We start from the raw sequence: 18,127 nt of genomic DNA, 5'->3' as shown, positions 1-18,127 counted from the left end.
CAAGAAGAAATTATCAGATTTATTGATTTGTCTTCTCCTTTGTGCCTTTATAATGGGGGCGCAGATTGCTCGAGTATGAGCAACAGATAGATGGTGGATGGGTATATATAGAGAGATAGAAAGATAGACAGACAGACAGACAGACAGAAAGATATGGGTTTTTTCAGCTCTTTATCAAATGTTACGAGAGCTAGGGTTTGGCTTCTCAGATTGGTAGATGCCATGATTTTCATCATGTAAAGTAGGTTAGATTTCCGCTATCTCAACAAACAAGAAACAGCTTGTCCTCTCTCCAACCTCATCAAATACCGACGTCACGTCCCTCTGCGTCTGATACAGGCACATAAGGCACCCTTTAGCAACTGTATTATTTTTATAATGACGCTTGGAGAAATTGCTCTGTGTGATGACGTAGTATAAAGACCAGCTGGTCGTGTCCTTTGGGCCCAGCGTTGTTTGTTGGGGGACAGTCTGTGGGGCGGCTTGGCTTGGAAACTGGACGGTCCTCACATGGAACAAGTAGCAGGAGATTCTCCAGTCCAGTGTCTGGGCTCTGCCACGGTGCCCTTGAGCAAGGCCACAGAAACTGCTCCCCAGGTGCTGTTTAGCTTCCCACTGCTCTAAATAGTAGGATGAGTTAAATGCAGAGGCTAAATGCCACGGTGTGCTGTGCTGTGTACATGTGTGACAATTAAAAAAAAACAAACAAGACTTTTAGGTCAGCCACGTGAGCTTTCTATGTGGCTTTAGAAGCATTTCTTTAGGTCAAACTACTGACTGTGAACATAGACTGTATAGAATATGGAAGTAGTCTCTGTGATCTCACCCAAATGTTACTGAAGAGTAGTCGTAAAAAGCAGAGCAACTGACACACTGAGACGGTGCCCATCTGTCACCCAAAGCAGCCACGCCCTCAATAATGCATTACTTTAAGCCTTAATGTAATTTAAAGAGTTATATGAAATGTCATACCCCATAGATTTGTCATGAACAGGCTATATCGTTAGCAGACCAAAACTGTGTTTTAGTTCCATGATGTAAAATGTTTTTTTCTGCTGTAAGGTTTGGCATTTTAACATTCTATGGATATTAACTCACTTTTGGAGCCAGCCTCAAGTGGTCATTTGAAGAACTGCAGTTTTTGGCACTTCCTGGTTGGCTGCACGCACCAGAGGTTGCCAGGATGTCAAACAGATACAGCAGCGAAATAAGGTTAAAAAGTTAAAGCTAGAAAATTAAGCCTATAGATGGCAGTGTAAAAGTGAACCATTACATCGCCCGATTAAGACAGAAGACAACGAAATTGAGGACGAACACCATTCCTGTAAAGCCTGGTAGGTCTTTATTCACTGTTACAATCGTTAAAAAGCAGAAGCAGCACGTGTAGACATTCAGTACACCTTCAGTAGCTAGTGTAGCGCACAAGTGCTAACGCCAATTTGCTGATGATGATTACATAATTTGCGCGTTAGTTATTAAGGCTAATAACAACAACGCATATTCTATAACATCATTAGTGCCAATTGGCCAGGATAGCATGTACACATTTAAAAGGAATCAAAGCCATGTCCTGTATCTGAGGGATAAAAACAGGGCATCTGCTTCCAACCACCTCTCGTTTAATGCTTAACTAATTTTAGTTACGCACACCAGAAATTGGAAATGATCTGCCATACGTTCAGCTCCAGAAAACGAACTTATTTAACAGACAATCATTCCTAGTGGGACGTCAAAAGAAATGTAACACTGTCAGGGTATTTTAACAAAGATTTGCAAACAGAATGAGGTTACATTCTGTACAACCACCAGGGTCCATTGTGTCTGAACAAAGATGAAGCTATTGCTTTAAGTTCTCACATAATTCCTAGCTTCCCCATGTCAGATATCGATGCCGTTCATTTGCAATAAAGTTTGACATTCTGGGTGGCAGCAAACAGACGTCTCAGGCCACCAACATCCTGCAGATCATTTCCAACCGGCACTTACACTGATGACACCGGAGCACAGAAGTGATCATTTCCACAGTTCATAGCATAACCAGATAAAGACCTGTTCTCATTTCTCTCACCATTACAACATGCCAATATCCATCCTCTATCACATGCAGGTGTCACAGCACAACACATCTTCCACATTAAAAACACACTAATTCACTTTCAAATCCTTTTCGCACGTTCAACTTCACAGCTTTCTTTCTCTTTTCATGATTTGCTTCGCAGCGTGATGGAGCCAGTTGACGCGAATGTATGCAAATATGTGTAATAGCATAAAAAAAAAATTAACATAACTTACACTGACTTAAACATTCATAAAATAACTAACAGTACGACTCCAAGCCTCCACAACTCTAATACATCTCGCTTCAATAACCAGGGATGACAAAAGAAAATCTGAACTGATATGAGAAATGGGTATTCTGCTGAGATCCCATCATTGTTTGCTCTTTTAATCCATAAATTAAATTGTTTCGGTTATTCACGATGGTGATGATTTGTTCCTGTTGCTATACTTCTGCGGAGATTATGACTCATTCCTGTTTTGGCAGGTTTCTGCATTTGTAGTTCTTTTTTTTCCACCTGTGATGAGGTCCAGCTCTGAGGAGTTTGATCAGGTGCAGCAGGAGAAGTTTGGTTTCTTCCTGGGGGCATCTAATTTGGGCAGCGACTGATAGTGACTTTTATCATCAAACGCAGCCTGTTTTGTTACCTGCCTATGGGCGGAAAGAAAAGAGGAACTTCAGGGAAGAAACATACAGAGAAAGAACATTTGTTTTTTTCAGAGTACTTTCATATTTGTTTTTTTTAAAGGTGGTTTCCAATCATTTGTTCTCGTGGATCAACTAATGTCATTACCGCTAAAAGAGTCCAGTGGGGCCGAAGCTACAGTATACAGATCTCTATTGAATGAGACTTATGAATGCTTGAGGAGAACTTTCTGCTATTTTGTGTTTCATGTCAAGTCAGTTTAAATAGACAACTTGGAAATTCAGTTATAAGATATTCTGCAATTCTCCATTAGGCAGGGAAGAAGAAGATTTAAAATGTTTTTTTAATGTTTGATGAGGAAAGAAATACATTCGACATATTTGTTTGACCTCAAGGATACACACAATGTGATTTGGTGGGTAACACCCAATGTAAACATGACTTTTGTTTATTTACAACTCCACTGGGCGCCTTTAACCGCCATGTTTGTTTTCCTTTGCAGCAGTCTAACTTTTACACACAAGAGGGCAGCAAAGGTCCCACTTAAAAGGAGGTTACCATACAGCGCATTTGCTGTTCATAACTGCATGTAAGGTGGTCCTGATTCTCTTTTTTGGAAGTAATTAATATTTTCTCTTGGCAGGCGTTTTGACTTGTGTTACTAATTAACGTCAACAATGATCAATTTCAAATAAATATTAATTACACCTGCTTTTTTACAACTAAAGTGTCTCCTGCAAGCTAAAACCTATAGACTCAAAAATACACAATTATGCAAAGATTAAAAAGTCCTGTGATGTTTGTGTGTTGTGCATTCAGCTGTGTGAATTTGCGGTTTCTCACCTGGCCAGGTGCAGCACAGCCTCCAGGATGTTGGAGCCATCTTTGGCACTAGTTTCACAGAACAGAGTGTTGTATGTCTGTTGGGTGAGGACAGGAAATGGTTATTCTTTAATCACTCATTGACTTTGATTTATTAGTAGCATAGAAGTTATGTGTACCAAAATATTTGATAATATGAGTTATGCCATCGTTAAAATGTAGTAAAGGAAGATAAGTTTGTGTTTATTTTCCATTACCATGGCCAGTTTTTCACCGTAGCTGGTCGGCACAGAATTGCCTCCACCTTGTCTAAGATCACTTTTATTACCCACGAGCATGATAGGGATATCTTCCTGGGAAACATCCTGCTATGCAAACAAAAAGACAACAAGGTATAAACAGGAATATTTAAAACAAAAGATTACCAGTCATCCAGGTCATGGTGATCTGAAAGGTTTCAACATTAAGGACCATCATGCATCATATCAGACATCACATGAAATACATACAGACATGCATAAATCAAAAGTAGGGGGAATGTCACAACACCCACAGTACGACAGCAACACTGTAAATCCAACACTTACATATCTGCAGCGTGTAAAAAAAGAGAGAAACATTTTTAAATGAACAATTTGACAAAACTGCCAAAACAAATTACCATTACAGAAGAGCTAGTTTCCACCTTTATTCTGCTGAGCTCTTTTGAGCATTGAGTATTGCATTACCTCGATCATGTCCACCCACTCTCGAACGCTAAGAAAGCTTTTCTGACAGGTGACATCGTACAGCAACAACACTCCGTCCGCCCGGCGGAAATACGACTTTGCTATGCTGCGAAACCTTAAATGAGGGGAGAAAGCGGTTAAAGATACACACAAACATACGTGACCCTTATTTAACTCATTGGTTGTTATATGATAAATACAGCATGGCCACTTTATACCAACACACACCTCTCTTGTCCTGCAGTGTCCCATAGTTGTAGTAAAACAGGCTCTCCGTCCACGATTAGTGTCTTCATCTGGAAATCCACTCCTGAAGAACACACAAGCAACGTGTCACATGACTAAGCTGGTAGTCACAGCCGGTCAGGCCAGTGGCGGTGCCTGGCCAGGTGAACTGAATATTTACTGTAGCTATGACTTCATGCCATCATGTGCAGAAATTAATCATTAATAAGTCAGCTGGCAATTCTTGGGGAACAGTTTTGCATTCGTTTCACAGGTCAAGGAGGCAGGAACAAGACTTTAAAGCTTGTTATTCTGACGTACGTTTCACTAAAGTTGGCTTCGGTTTTGTTAAACTCACCCAGTGTAGCGCTCGAGTTTAATTTGAATTCGTTCTTGCAGAGGCGAAGCAGGAAGCTGGACTTTCCCACAGCTGCATCTCCCGCCAACACGATCCTGTAGGCCTTCTCTGACGTCATGTAGCCCAGGTCTGTGGTGTCCTTGTCCTCCTTCTGCAGAGGGGACAGAGAGGCAGACTGAAGCTGTATTTGTGTGGTGGAGCTCCAATCTTCCATTTGGTAACATCTCTCTCGCTCTTACCTGAATACTGATGGCGCTGAGGGCTTTTCGTATAGTTGGGGCTGGGGGATCAGTCACACTAATGGTTTCCGATGGCCTCCAGTCCAAAACTGAGCTGGTGTCCGAACCGAACGCTGATTCACCGTCCTGAGTCTCTGCTGGCTGTGACGGAGACACACAGACGATAATAGAAACATCTTCTCAGACACAGAATTCACATTATGACTAACTTCTGTACTACATAACAACCTGTAGCACAACACACCTTGTGAGCACGTTGCCATGACGACATTAGGCTACAGTATCGATGGGCATGTATACTTATTGTCTCACCTCAGTGTCGGAGTTTTCTCCCACCATGCTATCTTTGTTGCCATTCTCCTTCTCTTTCTTCTTCTCGCTCTCTTCCTCTTCCTCCTCTTCGTGACCTTTGACCTCCTGCTCTGAGTCGTAGCCTCCGTGGGAACCCCTGAGTGTCGACAGGCCGCTGTCCATGTAGACTTCAGGCAGGCTGTCCTCCTCGCACTCGCTGCTGTGTCTGCGCCTCAGGCCCGGGTCGCACATGGCAAAGGCCATCGTGTCAGCGCTGGGCCGGCGGGTGAACAGAGGGAGGTCATCCATACGCTGGCTGACCCTGAGGGTAGGAGATAATCCGTGACATAAAGCACAAGGTTCAGCCAAATCACAAACAGACCTATCTCTAATGATATCCAGCCAATGAGATATTTGTGATATACGAGATAGCCCCAGTGTATGGTGGTAAACAGCTTGGACACATTAGTCCAGAGCCATCAACAATATTACTATTTCCTAGTAGAAAGTCTGCCAACTTTCATCTCCATGGATATGAGAGAGCAGAGAGAGCAGAACGTTTAGAGGTGCGTGTTCAAACTTTGGCTAAAAAACACGACCACAGAGTTGTTCAGCAGCTTGGACAGCACCTTAAATAAATATCTCCCAGCACATTCAACATTTACTTTACTGCTATATAAATACTTGGTTATGGATCCAAGTGAAACATCCTTCAATTAGAAGCTAAAAAAAACAACTTGATTTGATGTTTGTCACTTAAGCAATACCTTGTCTGAAATAAAAAAAAAACAATAGCTTCCTCAGCATTCTTAATCAAAATGTTTAACATTGAATGAAAATGATGAAATATAAGTGCTCAACAATCCAGACTGTTTCTGAATTAAAATGCTTTAAGAATAAAAAGAAGGTATAGTGATAATAAACAGCTATAAACTGACTCTAGAGACACTTGACACTTCTTAAACATTTGCTCTGTTTGCAGCTCTTACCTATCCATTAGTGCATAGGGTGATGTGTAGCAGATGCTTTTACTTCTGTTTCGGTTCTTCATGTCTGCTGGTGATACACTGCTGCCAGCCTGAAACACAATAATGTGATAGTTTTGCTGAACCTTTGGAGCACAATATACAGTTTTCAGCTAATCAAGTGTTAGTGGTTAACATCTGTCCGTCCAATGATTTTTTACATTATTACATTATTTAAATTATTTAAATTATTTACATGGGTTGAAGCATCAGAACACAGAGTTAAGTCAATTAATTAAATAATCAAACGTGAGGATAAGGAAACAAAGAAACATAAGCAAAGATCCAGAATACGATGATGAAATTGCTTCTTGCAATTTGGAAACAGAACTAGTTTTGGATTTTGAATATTCTCTGAATCACTGTGCAGCCTTACCCTCATGGTCCTCTCCATGGCGGCTCTCAGGCCATCGTTGCTGTCATGCAGCTTCCTGTTGGCTGCCCTATCCACACAGAAGGACAAATAAACAGTATCATAACTTTATTATTTTATTCTTCATTCCATATGTCTTTTTCTTCCTTGCCTCGAATCTGAGTGATTTCTGAGTACAGCTAGAGCTCTTTTCATCTCTAGTAGAAAACTTCAACATTAATTGGTGTGTGTGACGCGGCCTGTCTTACTGCAAAATCTCGATCTGTGTCTCCAGGACGTCCCGCTCATCAGAGAACTGTTTCATGAGCTCCTCGTCTCTGCAAACCAAACACCAAACAACTGTTGATTAATATGAATGTAAGCCAAAAGCAAAATGTATGACAACTTGAATTACTGCCAGTCGAATGTCAATGCACACACATGGCCTATTTAAACAGACAATAAATAGAATGAGAGATATTTTCAGGCATCTGAATCCCAGTTAGTCCGTGAAACCAGAGATATTTTTGTGCACCAGATTAACGGATTATCTAAAAGACAGACACCATCACTAAGAAGGAGGCAGAGTATTGTCCGGCTGGATAATAAAGCCTGTTGCTTCCGTCGCTAAGCAACGCTTATGAAGATGTTATTGTGTGAGCTCCCTCCAGGATATCCTGTTTCAGCTGTGACAAAATGAAAACACCGCCTGGGAAAGAATGCACCGTCTGTCGGTCATGGTGGTGTGTGGCCTGTCTCTGTCTGTCCCTCTGCAGCAACATAACTGAACAGTAGGGTCATTTGAGCAGCAGATTAAGGCCAGGTTGATATACTTGATTCTTCTTAACAGATAATGTGTTTTTAAACTTAAAAAAAAAGGTTTGAAATACGGTTAAGTTACTACGAGTGGTGAGAAAGAAGGCAGAGAAAACCTGTTCTGCAACTCAATAATTCTTGATTTAGACTTTCAGAGTTTACACAGGATCCCCCCCTAATGTTTGATCAGCAGACTGTTAGAATGCACTTCACCTTCAATGTCAAAAAGGCCTTCAAAAAAGCCTTCAAACACAATTAAACTAAATTAAACGACGAGTAAAGATTGTTGAAGTCGAATTCACCAAAACTGAACTGAATAAGTATTATAAGATATAAACAGCATCCAAAAAGGAGTGAAAAATTCACCGTTCACAGTCCATGCTTTGATCGTTCATCTCCGTCTTTAGCGAGTCCATGTCACTGAGCAGACAGGCAACTTTGGTCTTAGACCTCAACAGGTCCTGTTTGACCCGCTGGTTCTCCTGCACAGCGGATGCATACGAGTGTGTGGTTAATAGGAGCCGAGAGGAGAGAAAATTCCCTGACACGTTATAAATGAGTTGAAGTGCGTTCAGTCTTACCAGTGTTAGCTCGTTAATCTTCTTCTTCAAAGCTGGGCTTTCATCTTTCACCGTCATGTTCTTGTACTTCTCTTCTATCTGATGGACATATGTGTTTTTAGGATATTTGGCTAGTCAGACCTAAAACAGACTGCACTCAATCTGTAGTTTTTGGAACAGCAAAATACCGTAGGCCTACGCATCAATACACACAACCAAGGAAAGTTTGATATTTGAATCAGTGGAGTCCAGCTGACATCTGTGTTTACAGGAGGTCAAAAGAGCAAATCAGTCGTGAATCAGCTTCTTGTGAATATAGTCAGCGGTGGACTCGATGTCACACCGTTAAGCAGAAAGGTGAAATCACATTGCAGTTTACTTTGAAGAGGTGGTTTGTGTTCACGTCTAAGTGGGTCAAATGTCAAGCTTCTCTCCAACAGTCCTCAAGCAGCCTTAGCCCTCAGGTTGTTGACGGTTGCTCTTTTTAAACTGAAGTAATATGTATCTCAAAGAGTTGCAAACATATCTCCAATACAAAACATGTTGTCGCGTAAAATGAAGGTAAAACATTTACCATTTGCATCCTCTGGATTTTACACTGCAGCTCGCACACCTCGGTTTCATAACCTGTCTGTAACTCACTCAGTGCTGACTCCGTTTTCTTTTTCTCCTACACAAACAAAAGAAAATACATCCAATGGTTAGTTTCTTTTAAATAACAGTTTATGAATGTCTGTGTGTGTTTGTTCGCTCTACAGTTACATCATTTCTGTGACACATTAATCTGTGACTACCGATGACTAAAGCTGCTGGTGAATCGATATCATCACCTGTCTATCTACAGTTTCCATAAATAACAGTTCTCTTATAGGTGTCAGAACATGCCTGTGTACACAAAACACAAAACAAACAGCAGCTCCTGAGTTAGCCGAGTCATTGAAGTACACTTACATAAGCTTGCACACACACACACACACACACACACGTACACACACACACACAGATAAGAGAGCGTGTATGTTGTCGTGCAAGCTTTAAAGAAACATCAGGACCAAAGATAAGATTAAATATTACATAAATGTAAGTTTCATAAACTGATGCCTTACCCAGCAAGTGATCTCTACTGGTCTGAGTCATTAACACTTCTCATTTTATGTCATGGAAATATTGTTATCAAATCTTATCATGTTTCAACAGATTCCAGGGAATATCTCCAGCTTTCATAAAATGTACATTCCACTAGATTGAAATTCATGGAAAAGACTGAAAACAAAGGCAAACAAGGCGATAGAACTTTAATTCTAGAATTCAAAAAGCTGATTTTGCAGTAATATATGACAATTGTAACCAGCACAGAATGACAGAAACTGCTCATTCAAATCCATCGCTAAATTTGACTTCTCGTGGCATGCCGGTCAACCTGGATCGTCAAGTATGCTACCCAATTGTCATTGGCATCTACACATCACCCAACCTCATCATCGCAAATATACAACTGTATATACAACGGAGGCTAAATCATGCTCCATCTGTCTCCCGTTTCATATCTGGGATCCACAGAGTTGTGAAATCCAGCTGATCAGCAGGCGTGTCTGTGTTTGGATGAGTAATCTGATACTTAGCCGCTTACATTTGTTTGACATGAGGGAAGAGCTGAACAAACGCTCGCTGCTCATCACTTTTGCCTACACAAACTTCAGAAAGTGAACACGAGCCAGGGATATCAAAACAAGAACAGAAAAGTGAGGTTATGGGGTTTCAGGGGTTCCTACGTCTGAGTTTTGTCCCACCTGATCTCGTATTTTTCTCTCAGCAGAATGAATGCGTTGGTCCATCTCGTCTTCCATTTCACTGAGCTGCATTGATGCCTGGTCCTGTGCTCTGCAAAACAATGTCAGCATCATCATCCATTCATCACCTACTGTATACAACTACTTATCATCATCTACTGTCATCTACTGGCAACTACACATTACTGGAATCTCAAGCCAACACTAAAGCCCTAAAGGTTTTCTTACCAATACATGTAACTTGGGCTACTTAACAAGTTGTTATGGTAATCAAACCACTTCAACACTAGTTTGAGACTTCTCAGATTTTGGCAGCAAAGGATCTTGGTGTTACAGTCGATCCTCTCTTTTTGATCAACATAGTGAAAAGTACATAAATCTGACAGTGGAGTTGACTTACATTAAAGGAGGAAAAAGTTGCAGATGAGCCTGCAGCATGGTATTACAGTATACAGTGTCTATCAGTATGTTATACTTATATATTGTTAACACCTTCTATTTTTTGTAACACATCATTACATCAAGGAAATCAGCTATTTATGTACAAAATATGACTTAATATAGAATATATTGTCATAGGAAATTGTGTGTGTGTGTGTGTGTGTGTGTGTGTGTGTGTGTGTGTGTGTGTGTGTGTGTGTGTGTTTCCCACCGTTTAATGGTGAGGGCCAGATTCTCCATCTCTGAGTTCTGCTGTTTGATCTCTTTGGTGAAGTTTACGATGACTTTCTCAAACTGATTGATCAGTCTGGGCTCAGTCAGACTGATGTTCTGGTACAACGTAGCCGCCAGTTCACTCCTGGAAGACAATAAGGATTTAACATCAGTTTTGTTCTGTAGTTCCACTAGAATCAGTCAAGAAATGGACCTGCTTATAACCCCATAGCAAAACTGAAACCTATGGTTTTCACACTTTGTTTTTTTGTTAGTTAAACATGAGAGAGAGAAACATCAACCAGGCTAGCTGCTTCCCCTTGTATCTGGTCTTTATGCTAAGATAAGCTAACCAGCCACCGGCTGTAGCTGCAGGTTACTAGACAGACATGAGAGTGGTATCAATCTCCTTATTTCTACTCCGTGGAAGACAACAAATACAAAAGTCTGTGCTGCAGCCTTCCTTAACTGGTAATTAAATCAGTCACTGCCATGCCTCATGCTAGTGACTCAAGTTGCTACTCCTTTGTTAATTGTAGTTTGCCTTCCCACCACTTGTGACTATGGGCTGACTTAATTAACTTATTGCACGTTTTCATTTGTTCCCATGCTAATATTGTTGTATCAAATTTGCCATCTCAGTAACTGTTGTGGAGTAAACTACTGTGTGGGCGATTTTCCTTCTATACTGTTTTTTATCCGTTAACCTTAACCCTAATTCTTATGTACTGGTATTCATTGCGATATGCATGTTTTTGATAAGTGTAATTCAATTCCATTTATGTTCTTTTATTACTAGAGCACAAACACACCTTACAAGGCAATCCCATGTGTTTTATCTGCCACTGAAACAGCATAACTATACATGACAGCATGCACCAGAGTTTAAAACCAGCTACCATACGGATGTGTTAATAGAAGTCCTCAACACACACTTTAGCCCATGCATACCGAACTGAACTCCTTATAGTGGTACAGTGATAAAGTGTCTATGTCACAGCCCAACAGTAAAAGTGGATTACATAATCCTACAGTGTGTTTGCCTACTGACCGGGCGGACGGGTTGTAACGCTAAAGCATACAGACACTGCTGCCTGTCTGTCAATAAGACACTCACCGCGCTGCACCATCGTTAAGTGTCAAACTCAAACTGATTATAACAGAAAACACACACAAACAAGGAAGACAGGAAAACATACTTTGAACAGTTGTTAGGTGTCCGGTGTTTGACATTGATATGATCACGTGTTCAGGATTGTTTAAGTCGTAGAAAACAAGAAGATATTATATAAATAGAACATTTTTTATGTGGGTTTTCCATGATGGGATTAGAGACAATAACTTAAAGAAATGGCACAGAAACAAGTCAAGTGAAATATGTGAAATATTGCAAATAAACTTGCTCCGTTTTACTCCCTGTATTTTTCTGTTTGCCGATGAGGTCTGAGCATCAGGAGGTGCTTCTGAGTTCACGACGTTGTATCCACACATGCTGTACACAGGTGGATTTCTAAAACGGAATATGTCTGGAGCAGTCAAATACTAGACCAAACGAGAGAAGCATGGAGCCGTTTTCTGGTCACTGCCTCAATCAGCTGAGAGATTCAATGGTGTAAGAAGCAAAATACACTCTTTGCACCAGTGTCAGTTAGCCCAAAAATGTATTAATAGGAATGTAATCGATTTTTTACTCTTGAGGTTTCTTGCTCATACTTGAGACAAAATATTCTTTCACTTCCCCTGAAACACAGACTGTTGTCTGAAGTGAGCTGTTTTCCAAATGGTCATCTCTCAGCTGACTGCTGCAGCGGTGACTGTAAGTGCACTCCAAGATAAGAGAGTGTATTTAGCAGAAAACCCCACTGTGACAATCAATGTCCTGATGCCATGCAGCACAGCAGCACGAGGACGAGTCCAATGCCTGGCCTGAAGGAACGACTAAATCAAAAAAATAAATAAAGAGGAGATAATGTAAGACTTGTAATTGTTTCATACGTGAATTAGACCATAGATTAGATGGATTAGAAGATGTCCTAAACCGTCATTAAGTCTGCCTGGAGGCATATAGACACTGGACAGTCACAACTGAATCCTTACAGTTATTCCTTTCAATTCATACAAAGTTAAGCGTCACGGGAGAGAAATCTTCAGTCTCAACAGAGAAAAATACAAAGTGACGACACTCTTAGCAACACAACACTCAAAGCAGTACTGTAGCAGAACATATTAATCAACCCAAACTATATTTTTCTGCAAAGGAATGTTTGAAAACATCAGTAAGCAATGGTAGGAACTGAGTTGTACAAATGTGCAAGAAAGCACAAGGATTACATTTTCAAAATAGTGTACGAGTTTGAAAATAAATTAAGATTCATAGTCGAGAGAGAAAAAAAACCCCTCTTGTAATAAAACTTTGGAACCACAACCTGGAATCACAAAGAAGGAAATAAATATACACTTTTGAATTCTCATTACTGGACTACACACCAAGGCAAGGTTTTTACACTAGATGTCTATCTGATAGTGTTGTAGCTAAATTTAAAGAAGTAATTCTCTCTCTGTGAATGACACTATTGTCCTTGTTAAAATTATAATAATAAAACAAAGGTTAGCTCGGTGGTATAATAATTAAACCCGCAAGCAGAATTAATCTAGAAGAATCTCGGCTACTCTCAAAACAAGTAAGAAGGAAATCCCAGCCAACAGCTAATGATTAATAGACAAAAATAATAACAACTCCAGGTTTCTCTTCAGCACGGTCGCCATGGCTCTATTGAGTCATGTTTTCCTAAAACGGTCAGAAGAAGAATTCTAACTAGAGATGAAATTGATCAACTCTTAAACTAAACTGATCGATTTATCCTCAAACATAGGACGCTAGAAACAGCTGTAAAACCCGATACATGTTTAGAGTCATTTTCTCCACCAAATGACCTCAACGGTTTCTTCATCTAAGCCATCTTCCCGTCTCTTTTATCCCATAAAACTTGGCTGCTTGAAGAAGGTCTAGGCCAGGTGTGTCAAACTGATCCAGTAAAGGGCCGCTGTGGCTGCAGGTTTTCATTCCAACCAAGCAAGAACACACCTGACTCGACTTATTCACCTACCTGATTGGCCTTCACACCTTGATTGGTTGGATCAGGTGTGTTCTTGCTTGGTTGGAATGAAAACCTGCAGCCACAGCGGCCCTTTACTGGATCAGTTTGACACACCTGGTCTAGGCCTTAGTAAGCACTTTTTTACTAGATAAGAATCAATCTGTCTTTATTAACAGGCAATACACCACAGTCCTTTAAAGCAGCTGTCATTAAACCTATTTTCATGAAGCCCCTTGATCCAGAGATTTTGATAGCCTCTATCTAACCTTCACTTTCTCTCTAAGATCCTTGACAAAGCAGTCGCCAATCAGTTCTATGTGAGGATTTTCAGTCAGGATTTTGAGTGCAACGTAGCACAGAGAGAGCACAGGTGAAAAAACTCATAGTACCCTGTTACCCCGCTAGAACACTGCACTCCCAGAATGGAGGGTTACTCTTGGTTCCTTGAGTCCCTTAAAGTAGAATTGGAGCCTTCACGCTCCCCCTCAGCAGAATCAGCTCCCAGTTTCAGTCCTCTCCACAATTTAGAGAAGGCCTGAGACTTTACTCTGCCCTCTGAGGCAAATTGATGATTCATGATTTTGGGATATATAAAATCTAATCAAATTTAATTGAATTATAGTTATGGGTGGAGAAGCACAATGACGATGACAGTCATACTGTAATACCTGAATGACGCAGAGTGTCTATGAATACTGCTATCCAATAAAAACCAAATGACATAATGCTGACACGCTGCATTATGCATTATGTTACCAGCGTTAGATGGAGGCTTGACGTTCTGACATGGCTGCACTATGAATGAAGTAATGTCTCTCACATGTCATATAATAGTTAAAGCCATGAAAGAGATCTGCAGTTGGATGCGACTGAAAATATAATTTCTAGTGGATTCATATAGTGATTATTATTAATAGTATTATTATGTTATTTTTTTTACTTAATGGATGTTTCAATAGTAGCATATGGTTCATCCCTTTGGTTTTTTGTAAAGTGTGACTCTTTATATATTTTCAATATTTGTTTATATTGTAAAAATATTCTTTCAGCTCAGACCAAATACTTGGTGGTACCAAATATCACAAATATTATGGAAATATTGAAAATCCCCATTTAGTTTTTCGTATGAAGTGTAAAAAAAAGTAACACTAGAAATACTAGTTCATAATGAGAGACTTCCCTACTCCTGAAATGAACACTACAGTTATGTTAATAATATTATGTTATAATAACGTCATGTCACTCAGCTGGGACAAATGTTATCATAATTTACCATAAACCTATTTCTTGGTTTCAGTTAGCTCCAGTATTAATATTGATGACAAATACTAATGTCAGAAAGAGTAAAATTAAGTACATTTAAAAGATTCTAACCTATATCTCTACACAACAACATACAAATGTCAAATTAACAAACAGCTTTATACAATTATACCAATAAAGATTCAATATATTATTATAAATATATTTATATTTCAGTAAAGAACAGAAATGGAAGAGAATTTGCCACACAGCATCAGACAACTGTTGTGAAAAATGTGTTTAATATTTATTCTGATAAAAAAAAGGTAACGCTTTTACAAATAACATATTTTTTTATATTTAGGCTATTGTTAAGATCCAAAAAGATAAATCTTCTTGAATTATTTGAATCATTCAAAGATGCAACAATGGTTTTCATTATTGATTAATTGGTTTTTTTTAAAACCTAAATTCAATTTAAAATTGATAGAAAACGCGTAAAAACACGACATCCTCTATAGTATGTCATATTTGGTAATTTTGCGAGAAAACTGACTTATATAATGTATGGAAATAGTGTCCAAGAATTTTATTTTTCTATTGGCTAATAATTGAACATGTTAACTTTGACCAACTGCAGGTTTCACTCTAGGCTACTTGATGTTAGAAGCTGTGAAACAGGTCTCACTCTCAACATGAGAGTTTATTTATTTAGGTTATAATAAGATGTATCAAGGGAAACTGGCACATGTAAGACACACATATGTATAACCAACCTTTATGTCACTGACACTGTAATCCAACTAACATGGCTGCAGTTGTTACATGAGTGTTTATCCTGGTTTTCATGTGAAGGAGGTGAATTTCCCTGTGTATATCGTTATGGCTCACCATCACCTTTACGCACACTGCGCTCACTGTGGAACACATTAATATCACCTGAAGAATTTCCATATTTTAAGGCAGGTGCGCGCTCTCACCTGGGGATGAACTTGGCCTGATCGCCAAGTTTCATCTCGAAGCTCTCCCAGGCGGCGGACACCTCTCCTCCCTCAGAGTCCATGTCCTCCCCGTAGCGGTCATGAAAGCCGCTGATGAACTCCAGCAGGGTGACGGTCCCGTCGTTGTCAACGTCCAGCCGGCTAAATATCCGGTCCGCCTCGGCAGCGGACACTTGCAGCTCCGCGCAGATGGTGAGAAACTCGTGTCTCTCGATCCGCCCCGAGTTGTCCACGTCGTAGGTTTTAAAGAGGGTGCTCAGCCGGTCCTGCTCCTGCGCGCTCATTCCTCTGACGACAGGCCGACTGGAAAAATGAATGCGTCTCATTACATTGAGGACACCGAGACCATGCACACGCAGAAACCCTATAGAACCACCAACGTTGTATTCCGAATAATCAGATATATCCCAACTTCCAGGCGCGTTCGCTCTTATCCAAACATTTCGACAGCTGTTACGCGTTTATAAATGGTCCGAACAAGGTAATCCATATTAAACCGCCCAATAAATCAAATATGGACGCATAGGCTCCTGCTTCTGCCTCCACAAAATAATGCCCCTGTCTTTTCAGCCAGTAATCAGCTGTTCCGACAGAAGAGCTGCGGTGTGTGTGACTCAGGTGACGCGCCAGCCATCGCTACCTGTGTGCAGTGCGTGTGCGTGCGCGCGCGTTTGTTCACTCTCTTACCTCAACAAAAGAGGAGGTCTGGGCTTCAGGCCAAAGCAAAGTGCTTTCGTTGTGGAGAAAGGCTAATAGCCTGTAATGTTGCTGAATCAGCTTTATAAATGAAAGAACCAAAGATTATCCTGCAGGTTGAATAATATTTGGTTCTATCATATGTTGGGTGTATAATCGCCAAACATGCAAGAAAATAAAACACAAAATATACTGCACGCCGTGTAATTTGCATGTAAGACTCGCTCAAATCAATACATAAGATTAGGTTGTGTTTTAATTCATGATCTACTTGAGCTCAAAGTGAGACAAACAAACAAAAATCAGCACAAGTTATATATTCTCTTAAAAGCTGGTATTCTGATTTGAATTTGGTTTCCTACCAAATATACAGATACATTTATATTCTTGGAAATGAGAAGCATCAGTTACTTACATTTACAGGAAAAGGAGGAAAGATCTTTCACGCCAGTCGTCCGCACACCTTTGTGTTCAACTGGTGTTCTTATACCAACCAGCTGTTATCACTTAATGTACATATTGCATTTGGACAACAGTCCCAAACCCCATGAGGAGGCTGCAGGGCAAAAATTAGTTTAAGATGTGGGCCTCTTATAAAAATGAAACCTTAAGGCTATTTCCTTCTGATTTGATATTAAATCAATGAATTCAATTGTATTCATGTCATAAACATGACAGCTGTATTGGAGTCGATCCCAGCTGACTTTGGGACGAATGCAGGGTCGCCAGGCTATTACAGAGCTGACGCATAGAGACTCACATTCACACCTACGGGCCAATTAGAGTCATCAATTATCCTGCACGTCTTTGGACTGTGGGAGGAAGCTGGAGAACCCAGGGAAAACCGACGCTGACACGGGGAGAACATACAAACTCCACACCGAAGGCCGGCCCAAACTGGGTTCAACAAACACAAACGTGTGACTTTGATGTCTCACCTGGATATCACCTGCTCCTTGTTGCCTGGCAACTCATCCTCACTTTCTGAGGACTTCTTGTCCTCGGGTTCAGGGTCATCTTCGTCCTCCTTTCGTTCCCGGAAGCCACTGATGAACTCCTCTAAGGTCACCGTGCCGTCGTGGTCGACGTCCAGGCGGTTGAATACGCTTTCTGCTTCCTGGGCCGGGACGTGGAGCTCCTGACAAATAATAGAGAACTCATGCTTTTCAATGCACCCTGAGTTATCCACATCGTAGGCGTGAAAAAGTGTACTCAGGTGGTTCAGTTCTTCCTTGCTCATGCCCTTTGTTGATGCCATAGTTTTCCTTTAGATATCTTCCTCGCTGTGGTTTTGGAAAAATTAGAACAGTGCTAACTGTACAGCAAAGTCAAATACTTAAATTTAACATTGCATTTCCTTTTGGTGAGAATCACAGATTGTTGGTAGCCAGCGTAAGAAGGGAGCAAGTAAAACCATTTGCTCCATGTTTGAAAAAAAAAATCCTCTCACTGAAAGACCGAAGGATACCTCACTTTTATATCCTCCCTCCTTCCAAGTCTTTTTTCTTTTTTGACACGTGGATAC

At 40.4% G+C, this 18,127-nt stretch overlaps 1 protein-coding gene across 2 annotated transcripts; it reads right to left on the bottom strand.

Annotated features, from left to right (window-relative positions):
• Positions 1–1,250: 1,250 nt before the first annotated feature.
• rasef (RAS and EF-hand domain containing) lies at positions 1,251–17,860 on the bottom strand (the record flags this gene model as incomplete). 2 transcript variants are annotated; one of them, XM_084024938.1, is made up of 18 exons in its annotated part: positions 1,251–2,710; positions 3,549–3,625; positions 3,785–3,892; positions 4,256–4,370; positions 4,484–4,565; positions 4,839–4,989; positions 5,078–5,218; positions 5,390–5,690; positions 6,358–6,446; positions 6,770–6,836; positions 7,015–7,083; positions 7,928–8,043; positions 8,143–8,220; positions 8,696–8,791; positions 9,912–10,002; positions 10,564–10,710; positions 15,886–16,209; positions 17,541–17,860. In XM_084024938.1, 18 exons carry the CDS (start codon positions 17,858–17,860, stop codon positions 2,608–2,610), a joined length of 2,475 nt encoding a protein of 824 aa, XP_083881064.1. In that variant the 3' UTR covers positions 1,251–2,607. The 2 variants fall into 2 exon arrangements, with proteins under 2 accessions (XP_083881064.1, XP_083881065.1); XM_084024939.1 differs by lacking the exon at positions 17,541–17,860 and having other exon boundaries at positions 1,288–2,710; positions 3,785–3,895; positions 15,886–16,533.
• Positions 17,861–18,127: the final 267 nt, after the last annotated feature.

This window comes from Eutrigla gurnardus (genome assembly GCF_963514095.1).
Source record: "Eutrigla gurnardus genome assembly, chromosome: 13".
Lineage (NCBI taxonomy): Eukaryota > Metazoa > Chordata > Actinopteri > Perciformes > Triglidae > Eutrigla > Eutrigla gurnardus.
The sequence above is the reverse complement of the archived record's forward strand: the minus strand, read 5'-3'. Positions and strand labels throughout refer to the sequence as shown.